This window comes from Mobula birostris, chromosome 13 (genome assembly GCF_030028105.1).
Source record: "Mobula birostris isolate sMobBir1 chromosome 13, sMobBir1.hap1, whole genome shotgun sequence".
Lineage (NCBI taxonomy): Eukaryota > Metazoa > Chordata > Chondrichthyes > Myliobatiformes > Myliobatidae > Mobula > Mobula birostris.
Window position 1 is genome coordinate 19,596,329 of NC_092382.1, and position 15,008 is coordinate 19,611,336.

Below are 15,008 nucleotides of genomic sequence, written 5' to 3' on the forward strand. Positions count from 1 at the left end.
CCTATCGTGTTTCGGGCCAGTAGGATTGGAGACGCATAGGGGATTCTGGTCTCAGTGATGATCCCAGCTTCCTTCAGCTTACAGAAATGCTGCCGCACGTCTTCCACGTCTGCAGGGGCCAGTCTCCGCGGCTGTTCTCTGAAAGGGGTGAGGTCGGTCACCCGGATAGTATAACGAGTGCACTTGGAACAACCCACATCAAACTCGTCAGTGGAAAAGACACCTCCCAGCTTCACCATCTTCTCTACCAGCCTCCTTTTCCAGCCCGGCGGCACCGGCGAGTTCCCGAAGTTGAGTGACTCAGCGGTCAGCTTTCCCCCCTTTGCCAACAGTTTCTCCCCGGTTTGTCTCACAGGGATACGAGGCATTACCGTCACCGGGGAAAAGATTCGACAGGCGCATCCCCCGCTTGAAGGTGACCTCCCTCTTCGTAGTGTCCCTGACGATCACGGCCATCGGGTTCGCCTGTACAACCCAGGGCTTCTGCAGTCCGGGCCTCACCAGTACCCCAGCAAGCACGCCCAGCTCGTCTTCGTACTCTTCCGGAGCATCCACCAAGAGGGCCTCGCCCTCAGGCATGCCGGGAAATTTGGGGTTTTACATGACTCTTGCTTCTTTCCCGGATGATTGTCTTGGTCTAGGTAAACCATACAGTCCCTTGTCTGAACTCGTGATCCGGCCCAATGCAGCCACGCACTTCCTCAAAAGCGGCTCGCTCGAAACACCGGGTGAACGGACAATGCCCTCAGGAAGCTCTCTCCAGCTTTCTCCCTGCAGGCTCCCATGAGCCTCCTCACAACAGGAGTGTTTGTTCCCACAAAAGTGGAAACGCCGCCCTTCTCATCGGGGTCCAGACAAATCAGCACTAATGTATCCAGGGCCTCAGCCACTCCCATATCGGCCTCCCAAAACTCAGCTTCAGTACGCCGGAAGCAATTTCGCTGCCTCTCTATCCGACATATGTAGGCAGAAAGAGCCTCTTGAATCCCACGTGACCGAACCCTTCAGATCAGCTGGCATGCAGGATCTGGTTAGAGGCTTTACCAAAGTCCATGTGGGCAACATCCCTGCTCAACTTCATCCATCCCCATAGTTCTCTTCAAAAATCTTCAAAATACTTGACAGACATGACATCCCACTGAGTGGTGCAGGCAGTGTTTTCCCCACAACCAGACGCCCCGACTGCAGCCTAACTGCAGAGTGAGGAAATTCCGATCCCAGCTGTAGAATTACCAACCTGGACTGAAGCCCGTATACCGCCAGTTCCATGTTCTTACAGACTCCTTCCTAGTATAATAACCCACACACAGACTCCCCTGGGACTCTTTGCTGTTTGTAGGATTACCAGTCTGGACTGTAGCCCGTATTCTGACAGTTCCATATTCTCAGAGACTCCATCACAATATGATAACCCGGACACAGACTCCCCTGGGAGGTATTTGCCGTGGATTGTGGAGTTCCTGCCATTTCCGATTCACAAACTGAGATGGAACTGGAACCTAATGACCCTCTGCCGGGGCCGGGGCTCAGGCTGGTTCACCGGTCTGTAGATTGTGAGAGGATGCGGATACACTTCAGCTTGACTCCAACAGCTAAACTGAGCACATTTGATCACTATGCCATTGATCTGTGGGATCTTGCCCAGCACAGTTGGCTGCTATGTTTCCCACAGTGTAACAGGAACAAACTGTTTACAATGTAAAATTATACAACAGAAAATGCTGGGAATTCAGTACATCAGGACATATCTGTGAAGGGAGAAATGGTGGAAGACCCCATGTCAGAGCTGGGGCTGCTCAAGATGCTGCCGATTTGCTGAGCGCTTCCAGTATTTTCTTATTCATGCTTTAAATTTCCTGTAACAGTAGTTTTTTCCCTCTATTTTATTGCACAAATATTAACTGATTGCAAAATGATGGGGCACCTCAAACTGTTCAACAGATTTGTGTAAATGCCACCCCACCCCTCTAATTGGTTAGTTCTCAGTTCATTCTGACCCTGGTGTAATACATTCCGTACAGTCAATGCTCACAGCATCCTTTCCTCGCACTATTATTCGGTTGCATTTGCTCCTGAGGCCACTGTCTCCACGCTGAGAGCCGGTGACCAAAGGGCGAAAAAATGTGCAATTCTTCTTGCAACACTTGCTGCAGCTCTGACTGGCTGTTACTATGGAAATGGAGGAAGGGGCTCACCGAAATTAACCGAAAAAGGAAATAACTAGTTAATCATATTCTACATGTTTAATTATGGCAAAGATACAAAGCAGCTATTTTGTAACGGTGAAACTAAAACTGCAATGGCTGATTTTACCCTGCCTCGCACTGTATTCAGTGAAAGCTCTCGTAGTTCTAGCTAACGAAAAACAAAACTATTCCTGGAAAACGCAATGATGTAAAAGGTGAGAAACAACATTTCACAATGATGGCAAAGGTTATAAGAAAGATGTTGATATATATCATTGATGTGGTGGGATACAGACTGGACAGAGATTGAACAAGATGGTTGATATATATCATTGAGGTGGTGGGATACAGACTGGACAGAGGTTGAACAAGATGGTTGATATATATCATTGAGGTGGTGAGATACAGGCTGGACAGAGATTGAACGAGATGGTTGATATATATCATTGAGGTGGTGAGATACAGACTGGACAGAGGTTGAACAAGATGGTTGATATATATCATTGAGGTGGTGGGATACAGACTGGACAGAGGTTGAACAAGATGGTTGATATATATCATTGAGGTGGTGAGATACAGACTGGACAGAGGTTGAACAAGATGGGTGATATACATCAATGAGGTGGTGGGAAGCAGGTTCCCCAGGTGCAACTCAACGGATGGGATCAGTCCCGGCATCACCACCTCATCCCCTCCTGGAACCAGAGCAGTAGGTATTGAGCGGCGGCTCATCTCGGGCGGTTCGTTGTGAAGGTCTCACAACCCGAAGCAACCCCGGTAGGTTGTGTCCAGGAAGCGGGGCGAGGCCGCTATTTCGGTGAATTTAACGGGACTCACTGCCCAACATCAGGCCACGCCCCTCGGGATCAGTCTTAGTTCTCACCTACGGGAAATTGTCGGTCTCGATCCCCCCCCCCCCCCACTCGGAACGGGCCTTAGTACTCACCGATGGTAACGATTCATTTGCCCCGCAGACAAGTGATCCGTCCCCCGGCTCCCCGCTGACGATCCACTTCAAGACAGAACGGAAAGAAAACTACAGCCCATCCGTGGACTGTGAGTATTTGCGAAGTAATGGCCGCGTCATCAGACCGTGGGCGGGGCCTCGTAAAAAAAACGCTGATGTTGCAGATCTGCGTTGAAATAAAATCGAGAAAGTGGATCACGTGACGTGTGGAGGGTCTACCACCTGAACCGGTGACTCTGTTCCTCGCCCCCACATGCTGCCCGACCCACATTCCGCATTTTTCAATTGTTTCAATTTTACACCAGCTACATTTTTAATATTCCCTGTGTATCTTCCCCGGCCCCATTGCTCCACCCCCGTCCCCCATCCCCCGGCCTCAGAGCTATCTGTTCAATTCCCATCCCGGTCCGACACGCAACTTAGACCAAAACTGGAAATGCGCAGTTTTTATTCAAATCACCTCTGTGTTTATAAACACTGATTTCTATTTTCATTCCTCCGGGCTCACTGGACAGCAACACTGAAACACCAAGTGAGAAACAACAGGTGGCGGCCATTCAGCCCCTCAACCATGAATATGACAGCTGCTCTCACATTTCAGACACATGTTCCTGGCTGATCCTTATTTCCTCGATCCCTTCGTTCACCTCACATCTGCCGATTTCTGTTTTATTTGAAGACTATCACTGATCTTCATCTCCTCCAGGAATCAGTCTGGTGAATCTCTGTAACAAATACTCTCTAACCTCTTTGTTCATCATCTATGGAATTAATTTCCACCTTCTACAGCCCCATGTTGTCCCCACCACTCACGTCCCACCACTGTCACTATTTCCAACTTTCCACCTTCCTCATCACCTGAATCCACCTCTCACTCCCCATCTCTTTCCCCAGCCTCACCCCTCACCTCTTTTCTTCGACTATTTCCCGTCCACTCTCATTCCAGAGGGAGGGTCTCGGCCCGAAATGTTGACGGTTGATTTCCCTCCACAGATGCTGCCCGACCCACGGAGTTCCTCCGGCAGTTTGTTCTTTGATCTGTGTAACCTGTGTTAGTAGGGGCTGCAGGATTTTACTCCAGATTCCCGATATAATCTCAACAAAGCACAAATTATCGTCATGGTAATTACCATACGTAAACACGAAAAAGCCTGCAGATGCAGGAAATCCAAAGCAACACACACAAAATGCTGGAGGAAGTCAGCACATCCGGCAGTATCTATGGAAAAGAGAAAACAGTCGACATTTTGTGCAAAGAGACTTCTTCATTACTGAGGAGGGAGGGGGAAGATATCTGAATAAAAAGGTCGGGGAGGAGAAAGAGGCCAGCTGGAAGGTGATAGGTGAATTCAAGTGATGGGCAGGTCAAGGGCTGGAGAAGAAAGAATCGGAGTGTTATCAATAGGAGAAAGGGAAAGAGGGGACCCAGGGGAAGTAATAGGCTGGTGAGCAGAAATGAAAGTTCAGAGTGGGGAATAGAGAAGTGCGTGGGGGGAATTTGTTTACTGGAAGGATAATTCAATATTCATACAATCAGGTTGGAGGGAACCCAGATGGAATACAAGTTGTTGCTCCTCCACCCTGAGGGCGGTCTCATCTTGGCACAAGAGGAAGCCATCGATCGAGACATCGGAATGGGAATCAGAATTAAAATGTTTGGCTACTGCGAAGTCGTCCTTGTGGCAGATGATACAGAGATGCTCAACAAAACGGACACCCTATTTATGGTGGGTCTCACCAATGTAAATGAGGCCGCATCGGGAGCACGGGACACAATAGATAACCCCAGCAGATTCGCGGGTGAAGTGTTCCTGGAAGGACTGTTTTGGGCTTTGAACGGAGGTGAGGAAGGAGGTATATGGGTAGCTGTCGCACATAGGTCGCTTTCAGGAATAAGTGGCTGAAGGGAGTTTAGTGAGGAAGGATGAATGAAGAAGGGAATTGCGGAGAGAGTGATCCCTGTTGAAAGAAGAGGGCGGGGTGGGAGAGAGGAAGGCAAAGATATGTTTAGTTTTAAAATCTCTTTGGAGATGGTGGAAGTTGCAGAGACTGAAGGGGTGGTAGGTAAGGACAAGAAGAACTCTATCACTATTACGGTGGTAGCAAGATGGGGTGAGCACGGACGGATGGTAAATGTGAGTGAGGACAGCATCAACGGTGGAGGGGGGACAGCCACATTCTGGGAACAGCGGAGGGAGGACAGCCACATCCTGGGAACAGCGGAGGGAGGACAGCCACATTCTGGGAACAGCGGAGGGAGGACAGCCACATTCTGGGAACAGCGGAGGGAGGACAGCCACATCCTGGGAACAGCGGAGGGAGGAAAGCCACATTCTGGGAACAGCGGAGGGAGGACAGCCACATTCTGGGAACAGCGGAGGGAGGACAGCCACATTCTGGGAACAGCGGAGGGAGGACAGCCACATTCTGGGAACAGCGGAGGGAGGACAGCCACATTCTGGGAACAGCGGAGGGAGGACAGCCACATCCTGGGAACTGATGCAGTGGAAGCAAAGAAACTGAGAGAAGGAAAGAGCATTTTACGATTGATAGGTTGGGAAGAGGTATGGTCGAGATTATCATAGGAATCAGTAGGTTTATAAATGAAGTCGGTTGACAGCCTGTCTCTCGAGATGGAGACAGAGAGAGATCAGGAAAGGACACGGACGTGTCAGAGATGGACCAGTTTATAACAAATAGCTCTTGGGAGGCTAGTGTAGAGACTACAGGAGCCCTGGCAGACACGGATGTTGCTGGCATTTAAGGAGCTGAGTTACAAGGGTAGATTAAACAAGTTAGAAATTGATTCCGTGAAGCACAGAAGATTGAGGAGAGAAGCTAGCAGAGGTTCCCGAACTTTTTTTATGCCATAGACCCCTACCATTAACCGTGGGATCCATGGATCCCAGACTGCGAACGCCTGCTAGTGGTATACAAGTGATACCCCTGCTAGTGGTATACCAAGCTGTGATGGTATAAATAGGGCGAATGAATGTAGGCCTTTGCCACTCAGATTGGATGAGATCATGGGTTCAGGGCAAAAAGTGAAATATTTAAGGGGAATCTGAGGAGAAACTACTTCACTCAGAGGGTGACACGAATGCGGATGCAGGTTCAATTGCAGCATTTAAGAGAATTTTGTACGTGTACATGGATGAGGAAGGTATTGAGGGCTATGGTCTGGGTGCACGTGGATGGGGCTGGGCAGAGAATGGCACAGAACAGATGGGCTGAAAGCTCTGTTTCTCTGCTGTAAGAGAATGAATTACATTGTGCGTCCTACACAAGTCCACTTCCCAGGAGACTTAAATCATTCCAACGAACTGTTCTAAAAACAAAACTGCAAATACAAGAAACACTCAACAGATAAAGAATATCTGTGGAGAGAAACAAAGTTAATGTTTCAGCTCCAACACCCTGTGTCGGAATGGCTTCAAACAATTTCTGAATTGATTTCAGGTTACTAACGACTTGAGTGTTTTTTTCATTTCCAGTTGTCACAGAGAGATGAAAGTGAGTGGGAATTGTCCAAACACGGTGAGAATATTGAACCAGAGGTAGAGAACCAACGATGCAAACACTGAGCAGCTCATTCCAGATACTCACTCGCTCTGTGTATTGAGATTGCCTCTCTGGTGTCTCTGATCTCCGCTTCTTTGTATCTGTGCTCTTTGGCTTTGGACTTCTCAACCCTGGGGAACAACCTTTGGCATATTTGGCTGGGCATCAAGGGCATTGCTTAGCTTTGACTGTATCAGTGACGTTCCCCTCCCTGACGCTCTAAACGATGCTTCGGGGCACGCAACTTGAGCAAGTCACGAAAGCTCCATTTCCGAGGAGAATAACTGCACTTTAGAACAACAGCAGATGAAAGGATTCTTCAGAGATTCAACCCCTGTGATGCTGCCGGGCCAGAAAACACCCCAGGAGAAATACTCCGGCAGTGTGCACACCATCTCACTGATAACTTCACGACCATCGTCAGCACTTCACTAATCCAGTCTTCAAATGAGCCGGCATCATCCCTGTACCAAATAACTCTACACTTTCAGAATGAAACGACTACCACCCGGTGGAACTTTCACCAATCATCACAAAGAGTGTGAAACAATAGACAATAGGTGCAGAAGTAGACCATTCGGCCCTTTGAGCCTGCACCGCCATTCTGAGATCATGGCTGATCATCTACTATCAATACCCGGTTCCTGCCTTGTCCCCATAACTCTTGATTCCCCTATCCATAAGATACCTATCTAGCTCCTTCTAGAAAGCATCCAGAGAATTGGCCTCCACTGCCTTCTGAGGCAGTGTGTTCCACACCTCCACAACTCTCTGGGAGAAGTTGTTCCTCCTCAACTCTGTCCTAAATGACCTACCCCTTATTCTTAAACCACGCCCTTGGTACTGGACTCTCCCAGCATCTGGAACATATTTCCTGCCTCTATCTTGTCCAATCCCTTAATAATCTTATGTCTCAATCAGATCCCCCCTCAATCTCTTTAATTCCAGCGTGTACAAGCCCAGTTTCTCTAACTTCTCTGCGTAAGACAGTCCGGACATCCCAGGAATTAACCTGGTGAACCTACGCTGCACCTCCTCCACAGCCAGGATGTCCTTCCTTAACCCTGGAGACCAAAACTGCACACAATATTCCAGGTGTGGTCTCACGAGGGTCCTGTACAAATGCAGAAGGATTTCCATGCTCTTGTACTCAATTCCCTTTCTAATAAAGGCCAGAATTCCATTAGCCTTCTTCACTGCCTGCTGCACTTGCTCATTCACCTTCAGAGACTGATGAACAAGTACTCCTAGATCTCTTTGTATTTCACCCTTACCTAACTCCACACCATTCAGATAATAATCTGCCTTCCTGTTCTTGCTCCCAAAGTGAATAACCTCACACTTATTCACATTAAGCGCCATCTGCCAAGTTTCTGCCCACTCATCCAGCTTATCCAAGTCACCTTGAATTCTCCTAACATCCTCATCACATGTCACACTGCCACCCAGCTTAGTATCATCAGCAAACTTGCTGCTGTTATTCACAATACTTTCCTCTAAGTCATTGACGTAAATTGTAAACAGCTGTGGTCCCAATACCGAGCCCTGTGGCACCCCACTAGTCACCACCTGCCATTCCGAGAAACACCCATTCACTGCTACCCTTTGCTTTCTATCTGCCAACCAGTTTTCTATCCATGTCAATATCCTCCCCCCAATGCCATGAGCTCTGATTTTACTCACCAATCTCCTAGGTGGTACCTTATTGAATGCCTTCTGAAAGTCAAGGTACACCACATCCACTGAATCTCCCGCATCTATCTTCCTGGTTACATCCTCGAAAAACTCCAATAGATTAGTCAAGCATGATTTGCCCTTGGTAAATCCATGCTGGCTTGGCCCAATCCTATCACTGCTATCAAGATATGCCGCTATTTCATCTTTAATAATGGACCCGCTATTTCCTCTTTAATAATGGACTCTATCATCTTCCCCACTACTGAAGTTAGGCTAACAGGGCGATAGTTCTCTGCTTTCTTCCTCCCTCTTTTCTTAAAAAGTGGGATAACATTAGCCAGTCGCCAATCCTCAGGAACTGATCCTGAATCTAAGGAACATTGGAAAATGATCACCAATGCATCCGCAATTTCCAGAGCCACCTCCTTTAGTACCCTAGGATGCAAACCATCTGGACCTGGGGATTTGTTAGCCTTCAGTCCCATCAGTCTACTCATCACCGTTTCCTTCCTAATGTCAACCTGTTTCAGTTCCTCTGTTACCCTATGTCCTTGGCACATCCATACATTTGGAAGATTGCTTGTGTCCTCCCCAGTGAAGACAGATCCAAAGTACTTATTAAATTTGTCTGCCATTTCTCTGTTTCCCGTAACAATTTCTCCCAATTCATTTTTCAACGACCCAACATTGTTCTCAACTATCTTCCTTCTCTTCACATACCTAAAAAAAAATTGCTATCCTCCTTCATATTCCTAGCTAGCTTGCGTTCATACCTCATTTTTTCTCCCCCATTGCCTTTTTAGTTAAGTTCTGTTGCTCCTTAAAAACTTCCCAATCATCCGTCTTCCCACTCACCTTAGCTCTGTTATACTTCTCTTTTAATGCTATGCTCTCTCTGACTTCCTTTGTCAACCACTGTGGCCACTTTCCCCCCCTTTGAATCCTTCCTTCTCCGGGGGATGAACTGATTTTTCACCTTGTGCATTATTCCCAAGAATACCTGCCATCGCTGTTCCACTGTCTTTTCTGCTAGGATATCCGACCAGTCAACTTTGGCCAGCTCCTCCCTAATGGTTCCATAGTCTCCTTTATTCAACTGCAATACTGACACTTCTGATCTGCCCTTATCCCTCTCAACTTGCAGATAAAAACGTATCATATTATGGTCACGACCTCCTAATTGCTCGTTTACTTCACGATCAGTTATCAAATCCTGTACATTGCACATCAAGATCACTTATCAAATCCTGTTCATTGCACAGGAGGGACCAACTAGAGGGGATGCAATATTGGATCTCCTGTTAGGAAACGAGTTAGGACAAGTGACGGAAGTGTGTGTAGGGTATCACTTTGGTTCCAGTGATCATAACACCGTTAGTTTCAACTTGATCATGGAAAAGGATAGATCTGGTCCTAAGGTTGAGGTTCTGAACTGGAAGAAGGCCAATATGAAGAAATGAGAAACGATCTAGAAAGCGTGGATTGGGACAGGTTGTTCTCTGGGAAGGGTGTGATCGGTAGGTGGGAAGCCTTCAAAGGAGAAATTTTGAGAGCGCAGAGTTTGTATGTTCCTGTCAGGATTAAAGGCAAAGTGAATAGGAATAAGGAACCTTGGTTCTCAAGGGATATTGCAACTCTGATAAAGAAGAAAAGAGAGTTGTATGACATGTACAGGAAACAGGGAGTAAATAAGGTGCTTGAGGAGTATAAAAAGTGCAAGAAAATACTTAAGAAGGAAATCAGGAGGGCTAAAAGAAGAAATGAGTTTGCCTTGGCAGTCAAAGTGAAGGATAATCCAAAGAGTTTTTACAGGTATATTATGAGTAAGAGGATTGTAAGGGATAAAATTGGTCGTCTTGAAGATCAGCGTTGTCGGCTATGTGCGGAACCAAAAGAAATGGGGGAGGTCTTAAATGTTTTTCTTTTTTTTTTTTTTTTGCGTCTGAATTTACTAAGGAAACTAGCATGAAGTCCATGGAATTAAGGGAAACAAGTAGTGGGATCATGGAAACTGTACAGATTGAAAAGGAGGAGGTCCTTGCTATCTTGAGGAAAACTAAAGTGGATAAATCCCCAGGACCTGACAGGGTGTTCCCTTGGAACTTGAAGGAGACTAGTGTTGAATTGCGGGGCCCTGGCAGAAATATTTAAAATGTCGGTGTCTATGGGTGAGGTACCGGAGGATTGGAGCGTGGCTCATGTTGTTTCGTTTTTAAAAAAGGATTGAAACGTAATCCGGGAAATTATAGGCCGGTAAATTTGACGTCGGTAGTGGGTAAGTTATTGGAGGGAGTACTAAGAGACAGAATCTACAAGCATTTGGATAGACAGGGGCTTATTAGGGAAGGTCAGCATGGCTTTGTGCGTGGTAGGTCATGTTTGACCAATCTATTGTTTTTCGAGGAGGTTACCAGGAAAGTGGATGAAGGGAAGGCAGTGGACGTTGTCTACATGGACTTCAGTAAGGCCTTTGACAAGGTCCCGCATGGGAGGTTAGTTAGGCAAATTCAGTTGCTACGTGTGCATGGAGAGGAGGTAAATTGGATTAGACATTGGCTCAATGGAAGAAGCCAAAGAGTGCTAGTAGAGAATTGCTTCTCAGAGTGGAGGCCTGTGACTAGTGGTGTGCCACAGGGATCAGTGCTGGGTCCATTGTTATTTGTCATCTATATCAATGATCTGGATGATAATGTGGTAAATTGGATCAGCAAATTTGCTGATGATACAAAGATTGGAGGTGTAGTAGACAGTAAGGAATGCTTTCAGAGCCTGCAGAGGGACTTGGACCAGCTGGAAAAATGGGCTGGGAAATGGTAGATGGAGTTTAATACAGGAAAGTGTGAGGTATTGCACTTTGGAAGAACAAACCAAGGTAGAACATACAGGGTAAATAGTAAGGCACTGAAGAGTGCTGTAGAACAGAGGGATCTGGGAATACAGATACAAAATTCCCTAAAGGTGGGGTTACATGTAGATAGGGTCGTAAAGACAGCTTTTGGTACATTGGCCTTCATGAATCAAAGTACTGAGTATAAGAGCTGGAATGTTATGATGAGGTTGTATAAGGCATTGGTGAGGCCGGATCTGGAGTATTGTGTTCAGTTTTGGTCACCAAATTACAGGAAGGATAGAAATAAGATTGAACCAGTGCAGAGAAGGTTTACAAGGATGTTACCAGGACTTGAGAAACTCAGTTACAGAGAAAGGTTGAATAGGTTAGAACTTTATTCCCTGGAGGTAGAAGAATGAGGGGAGATTTGATAGAGGTATATAAAATTATGATGGGTATAGATAGAGTGAATGCAAGCAGGCTTTTTCCACTGAGGCGAGGAGAGAAAAAAAAGAGGACATTGGTTAAGGGTGGGGGGGGGGGAAGTTGAAAGGGAGCATTGGGGGGGCTTCTTCACACAGAGAGTGGTGGGAGTATGGAATGAGCTGCCAGACGAGGTGGTAAATGCGGGTTCTTTTTTTAACATTTAAGGATAAATTGGACAGCTACATGGATGGGAGGTGTATGGAGTGATATGGTCCGTGTGCAGGTCAGTGGGACTAGGCAGAAAGTGGTTCGGCACAGCCATGAAGGGCCAAAAGGCCTGTTTCTGTGCTGCAGTTTCTATGGTTCTATGGTTTCTATGGTTTCTATCCTTTCCTCCCACCATCATTCTGTTGCAGTTGCTCCTGTGGTCACTGTCGCTGCGGTAAGAAGCGGCGAATACAGAGTGATAGAAATGTGCAACAACTCTTGCAGCTCCGGAGGGCTGTTACCCTGGAAACGGAGGAAGTGGCTCGCCGAAAATAATCGAGAAAGGAAATAACAAACGCATATAATGTGCTCTAAGTTTCATTGTGACAACAATTAGCACTGCAGCCATTTTGTAATGGTGAAACTAAACTTTAATGGCTTAATGGCTCCGTTTACCTTGCCTCGTGCTGTGTTAAATTAAACATCAATTAACCGAACAAAAATACAGTTCTTGGAAAACTCAGTGAGGTAAAAGTGCAGTACAGTACTTCAGAATGAGACAATGGTTAGAAGAAAGACGGTTGACATATATATCAGTGACGTGGTGAGATACAGGTTGGAAGGAGGTTGAACAGGATGGCACAGAATGAGCAGATGGAACCAGGTGGGAGAAGGGATCAAGGACAATCACTGATGGTCCTCCAGCAATACACAGATACTGAATTAATAGTACATACTACGATATATATATATAATCCTATAAAATGTCAAAGCTATAACAAACAATAAGAACTTTCGCATATACCCTTTGCCCCTGAACGCACCACAGAAAGCATCCCATCCGGATACTTCACAACTTCCTACGGCTACTGCTCTCCGTTTGACTGCAGGAAAGAGCAGAGAACTGTGGACACAGCTGAGCACGTCACAGAAACAAGCCTCCCTTCCATTGACTCTTTATATGCTCCCCGCTGCCTCAGTGAATCAGGAAACAAAATCGAAGATTCCCAGGACCCTAGACATTCTCAATTCTCAACCACCCATCGGAGCGAAGATTAAAAAAAAAACAGAAAACATACCACCAAGCTCAAGGCGGCTTCCATTCTATTGTAATAAGCAAACTGAATGCTCCCCAGCATAATAAGATGGACTCCTGGCCTCACAATGTCACGCGATGTGACTTTGCATCATATGTCTACCTGCAGTGCACTTTCTCTGTAATCATAATCCTTTGTTACTCTCTGTTAATGTTTTACCTAATATACTGCGTAACGTATTGATCTGTGTGGATGGTATAACGCAAGACAAGATTTTCACTGTACGACAATAATAAACTATTCCCCATTTTAATTATGTGGAAATATTAGACAGACTGAGCTTCAGCTCTGGAACTTCGGGAGGGCGATTTCACCGAAGTGTGCAAACTTTTGAGGAACAGACAAATGGAAAAGGCTTAATTCTCGCATTAATAGGGTTATATACCCGGAAACATTCGCTGCGCTTCGGCGGGTCGTAACAGTGGAATGGAGTCAAGGAAAAAAATGCCGACACAAAAAGAGGGAACGTCACAAATCTGGATCTCACTGCCTTGTCTGGACTGACGAAAGATAAGACTACTCATACACACGGAGCAGTGTCCCGCAAATGTGATTACCCCGTTTAACCTCCGGCTGCAAGAACACAACAGGCCGAATGGCCGCTTCCCGTGCCCTGAATTATCTAAAACAGTTATTGACCTCAGACACTGAACCCGGCGAAGTTTGGATCCGAGACCGCGCGGGGTGAAGGAGGTAATTTTTCCCAGGTACAACTCAACGGATGAGCGCAGTCCCGGCTTCATCACCTTACCTTTTCTTCGGACTAAAGCAACAGGGGCTGAGCGGCGGCTCATCTCAGGCGGTTCCGTGTGAAGGCCCCACAACCCGGATTGACCCCGGCAGGCTCTCTCCAGCAACCCAGACCGATCCCCAGTTCGGGTGAGTTAACGGGATTCACTGCCCATCTGCAAACATGCCCTCTCGAAAAGGACTCAAATACTCACCGATGCGAACTTGACGTGCTATCCTCGCAGACAGCAATCCTACTCTCGTCTCCCCGCGACGATTCGCTTCAATAGAGAACGGAAAGAAAACCACCCACTTTCCGAGACTGAGCATGCGCAATTTGAGATCTGCGTTTTCAGAGCCGGAGTGGGGGTTTTGGAGGCAGAGCAAAGAGGTTAGAAAGGAAATCATAGATAATATAGCATACAGCATAGAGCTGTTCAAATTTTTTAAAAAAAATAACAGTAAACCGATTCCCCATTTTAATTTTGTGGAAATATTAGACAACTTTGTTTGTAGCTTTGAAAAGTGTACACATTTTTGAGACACACAGATCAATGGAAAAGGCTTAATTATCCCATAAATACTGTCGTACATTGGAAAACACCGCAGCTTGTAGCAGTGAAATGAGTCAAGAAAAATAATGCCCACCCACAGCGAGAGGGCGTGACAGATCTGGATCTCATTGCCTTGTCTGAACGGAAGAAAGATTAAACTGCATAACCACGGGAAACAAACTCACAGGTGCTGCAGATCTGCAATAAAATGGGAATGAGGAGCGGGATCACATGACCGGCTGACAGTTCCCTCCGAAACCGGTGACTCTGCTCTTCACCCCTCACACGCTGCACGACCCACCTGCCGCATTTCCACATTAATTCATATTGACACCAGATAAATTTTTAATCATTCCTCCACATCTTCCCCCTTTCTCCTCCCTTAGGGCACTGATTTACGGGTTCGGTCCCCATACCAGTCCGCCATACAGTTCACACCGAGACCGGAAATGTGCACGTTCTATTCAAATCAGTTCTATGTTTAGAAACATTAACTTCTATTCGCATTCCCCAGGCTTCACTGGACAGTGAAAGTGTACCTTCACCAAGTAAGAAACAGCAGAAGGTGGCCATTCAGCCCATCGAGCGATCAACAAGATGGTGACTGCGCTCCCATCTCAGCCACATGTTTCTGCCCGATCCTCATTTCCTCGATCCCTTCGGTCCCCACACATCTGCCGACCTCTGCTTTACGTGAGGACGGTCATGAGTCTTCACCGGCCTTCTGTGGTGGGGATTTACAGACATTCACCACTCTCGGAGTGGAGATGTTTC

General features: G+C 46.7%; 1 protein-coding gene across 6 annotated transcripts in view; it reads right to left on the reverse strand.

Annotated features, from left to right (window-relative positions):
- LOC140208498 (uncharacterized) overlaps window positions 1-13,992 on the reverse strand; it is a 33,705-nt gene extending 19,713 nt beyond the window's left edge. Inside the window, exons 1-3 of one of the 6 annotated variants that reach the window (XM_072277198.1) lie at window positions 13,896-13,992; window positions 4,061-4,200; window positions 3,133-3,319 (exon numbers count right to left, since the gene is read on the reverse strand). In XM_072277198.1, the coding sequence (XP_072133299.1) occupies window positions 3,133-3,149 (17 nt within the window). In that variant the 5' untranslated portion in view covers window positions 3,150-3,319; window positions 4,061-4,200; window positions 13,896-13,992. The other 5 variants (XM_072277197.1, XM_072277200.1, XM_072277199.1 and 2 more) reach the window with 5 other exon arrangements.
- Window positions 13,993-15,008: the final 1,016 nt, after the last annotated feature.